The 3,929-nt window shown below is 45.6% G+C and overlaps 1 protein-coding gene across 1 annotated transcript in view; it reads right to left on the reverse strand.

Annotated features, from left to right (window-relative positions):
- LOC107297587 (dehydrogenase/reductase SDR family member 13-like) overlaps positions 1 to 1,877 on the reverse strand; it is a 12,817-nt gene extending 10,940 nt beyond the window's left edge. The window contains exon 1 of the mRNA XM_015826948.1: positions 1,742 to 1,877. Coding sequence (XP_015682434.1) covers positions 1,742 to 1,877 — 136 coding nt within the window. The remainder of the gene's footprint in view (positions 1 to 1,741) is intronic.
- Between the last annotated feature and the right edge of the window lie 2,052 nt (positions 1,878 to 3,929).

Genomic DNA, 3,929 nt, shown 5'->3' on the forward strand with positions numbered 1-3,929 from the left:
GAGCAGGCCGACCACCAGCTGGCCCAGCCCAAGGGAGGTAAGGCACCCGCCGGAAAAGGGGGAAAAAATGGCGGACACAAAAATGGCGGACAGCCTTGCTTGGCGACCCCCATGAAATGGTCGATCGACCCCAAATGGGGTCCCGACCCACAGGTTGAGAACCACTGAACTAGATGGTGTAAGATGGTGAGAAATAGAATATATTTAAATAGATAAGATGTGTATCCTGAATATTAGACTTTGTGATGAATTAAAGGGAACTTTGGTTACTTAAAACTTGGAAATTATAAATATTAAATGTTAAATTTAAATATTAATGGGAAACTAAAAATTGGGGAAAAACTAATTAAGGCATTGATTGTCTATAAAGACAAATGCTAAAATAATAGCAGGATATGTATAAGCTAAAAATTATCGATAAACGTAAGAATGTTATTTTTATTTAATTGATATACAGTAATAAGAATTGTATTAGTTTAAACATGTGACAGTAAATACTAAGGGGAAAAGGGAGGAAATATTTAATGTGGTAGTTTGAGACTTGTCCTAAAGATACTTGTATGTCATTGAATTATCAATTAACTAAGCCGCCCCATTGCTTTTTAAATACTTAAATGTAAAATTAGAAAATCAATAAAACATTTTAAAAAAGAGTGCAGGGAGGGAGGGAGGGAGGAAGGAAGGGAGGGAGGGAGGAAGGAAGGGAGGGAGGGAGGGAGGGAGGGAGGAAGGAAGGAAGGAAGGAAGGAAGGAAGGAAAGAGAGCTAAAACAATAACTATGTACCATGTTTCTCTACTATGCGTTTCTTTCTTGGCAAAGACTCCATTTCTTCTGTTGCCTTTCATTCTTTAAAATGACCTCGTTCTTTTTCAGGATCGGATCAATTCCATCCAACCACAATCTCAGATTTCTCTTCAACCTGTTCACTTCATATACGATATACATTCTGCGAGTTTCATAGAGCGAAAATGGTCTAGGGTAGAAACCAGGAGACCATAAATTCTACTCCAGCTGGGTAACTTTGGCTAATCACCAAATCGCCTTAGGCACGAAAGCCAGCCGAGTCACCAGGAGACTGTGAGTTCTAGTCCTGCCTTAGGCATGAAAAACCTGCTATAGGTTCTCCTGCTTGAGCAGGGGGCTGGACTAGAAGACCTCCAAGATCCCTTCCAGCTCCATTCCTATTCTATTCTATTCTATTCTATTCTATTCTATTCTATTCTATTCTATTCTATTCTATTCCATTCTTTCCATATTCTATTCTATTCTATTCTATTCTATTCTATTCTATTCTATTCTATTCTATTCTATTCTATTCTATTCTATTCCATATTCTATTCTATTCTATTCTATTCTATTCTATTCCATTCTTTCCATATTCTATTCTATTCTATTCTATTCTATTCTATTCTATTCTATTCTATTCTATTCTACTCTACTCTACTCTACTCTACTCCCATCACGATCCCCTGCTTTCTTCCAAAGGAGCTTTTTGGGATGGACTTTCCTGCTTTTGTCAAAGGCACCTTTGGTTCCACCTGGATGGGGGACAACCTGGTTTATGGTTAACCTGTGACTCGCATTTCACTTTTGACATTCGAGCTGCGCTTTGATTCCGGGAGTTTGATCCTGCCTGGAGCCACTGAGGTGGGGTGGTGGTGGGGGGTTTATTTAACAAGAAAGAAAGGCGACGCCCCCCCCCCCGCCACGGATGGGAGCGCAGCAGCCCCCCGGAGCTACCTGTGATGAGAACCGTCTTGCCCCGCAGGCTGACCGCGTTCCGACACCGGGTGGCCGCCACCAACTTGTAGTAGAGCAGCGCGTAGAGCCCCAGCAGGAGCGCCGCGCCCGCCGCCAGCACCGCCAGCGCCTCCATGGCCCGCTCGCCCGCCCGGCTCCGCTTCCTTTCCCCGCAGCCCGGGAGCGCTTCCTCTTTACCGGGACGGTCCCCGCCCTCGGCCCTCCTCCCACCTCCCGCCTCCCGCTCCTCCCCCCGTGGGAAAGCCACGGCCACGGGCAGCGCTGCCAATCTCTCGCCCTCCCCTCTTCCCCTATTGGGCTAGGAAGGGAGGGAGGGAGGGAGGAAAGAAAGAATGAAAGTGGGAGGAGGGAGGAAGGAAGGAAGGAGGGAGGGAAGGAAGGGAGGAAGGAGAGAGGGAGGAAGGAAGGAAGGAAGGAAGGAGGGATGGTGGGAAGGAAGGAGGGAGGGAAGGAAGGAAGGAAGGATGGAAAGAAGGAGGGAGGGAAGGTAGAAAGGAAGGAACGAGGGAAGGAACGAGGGAGGGAGGAAGAAGGAAGGAAGGAAAGAAGGAGGGAGGCAAGGTAGAAAGGAAGGAAGGAAGGAAGGAAGGAAGGAAGGAAGGAAGGAAGGAAGGAAGGAAGGAAGGAAGGGTGGATCCTCAGAGGGAGATCTAAGGAGGCATTTCCTGCTAATGAGAACACTTAACCAGTGGAAAAGCTTCCCTCCAGAAGTTGTGGGTGCTCCATCCCTGGAGGTTTTTAAGGAGAGACTGGACAGCCCTTTGTCTGGAATGGGTATAGGGTCTCTCTCTGAGCAGGGGGCTGGACTAGAAAAACAGAACAGAGCTGTTTGCAGACTCATTGCTTGATTATCAGACAGTTCTTTATGCAACCAGGCTGGTTTCTTTTGAGAGCTGTTATTTTTCTTCTTTGTTGGTATTGTGCTAGACTGGGCTTTTAGAATCTCACTCTTCAAAGTTTCCCAAGCTTCTTGGGTTGTTTTTACCTTGAGAATTCTCATCCATGGAATCCTTCCCAAGTGTTCTCTAAGTTTATTGAAATCAGCTCTCTTAAAAGTCCAAGACTCTAGTCTGACTGTGTTCTATTGCGTGTGCTTGCATAATGTTGAATTCCAACACTGCATGATCACCACCCCCCCACAAAGATTCCTGTGGCTTCAACCCCTTCTATCATTTCATAAGTCCAGTATGGCTGATCCATTGGTTCCCTTCTCTACTTTTGGGGAGACAAAATTGTCTGCTAGGTTAGTCAGGAACCTGTTTGATTTTCCACTTGGTGCAGAGTTTGTCTCCCAGTTGATGTCAGGGTAATTAACGTCCCCCATTACTATTGTGATGTGCTTCCTACATACTTTAGTTAACTGACTAGCAAAAAGTTCATCTATTTCCTCTATTTGATTGGTTTGCCTATAGTATAGAATAGAATAGAATTAGAGTAATGATAAGAAGAATAGAATAGAATAGAATAGAATAGAACAGAACAGAATAGAATAGTAGAATAGCATAGAAGAGAATAGCATAGAAGAGAAGAGAAGAGAAGAATAGCAGAGTTGGAAGGGACCTTGTAGGTCATCTAGTCCAACCCCCTGCCCAAGCAGGAGTCCCTACACCATTTCTGACAGATGGCAGTCCAGTCTCTTCTTGATTTCATCATTGTTGTGCTCTACTTCTCTAGAGATGTAGTTATTTTTTATATATATAGTGCAACTTTATCTCCTCTTTTATTAAATCTATTTTTAAAAAAAATAATTTAAATCCCTCTAGCTGCATATTCCATTTGTGGGTTTCATCCCACCAAGTTTCTGCTTTCTGCTGCGCCTCCACTTTCTTCAACTCGGATGGAGCAGAGCCACCCAAGCCGCTAGTAGCCGATTGAGTGCAGAGGAAGAGGAGGAGGAGGAGGAGGAGGAGGAGAGCGTGAGGCCGTCTGGCCAGGTGAGGAGAACATCAGCGATGGTGGCTGGCCTGCTGGGGAGGGGAGATCATGGTTGGAGAGAGAGAGACAGACAGAGAGCGACAGAGAGAGAGACAGAGAGACAGAGAAGGAGGGAGGGAGGGAGGCGGAGAGGGAGGGAGAGGGAGAAGGAGAAGGAGAGGGAGAGAAAGGAAGCACAAATACCTCTCTCTGTCTCTGTCTCTCTGTCTCTCTCTCTCTCTCTCTCTCTCTC

This window comes from Protobothrops mucrosquamatus, unplaced genomic scaffold (assembly GCF_001527695.2).
Source record: "Protobothrops mucrosquamatus isolate PMUCROS unplaced genomic scaffold, P.Mucros_1.0 scaffold3396, whole genome shotgun sequence".
NCBI lineage: Eukaryota > Metazoa > Chordata > Lepidosauria > Squamata > Viperidae > Protobothrops > Protobothrops mucrosquamatus.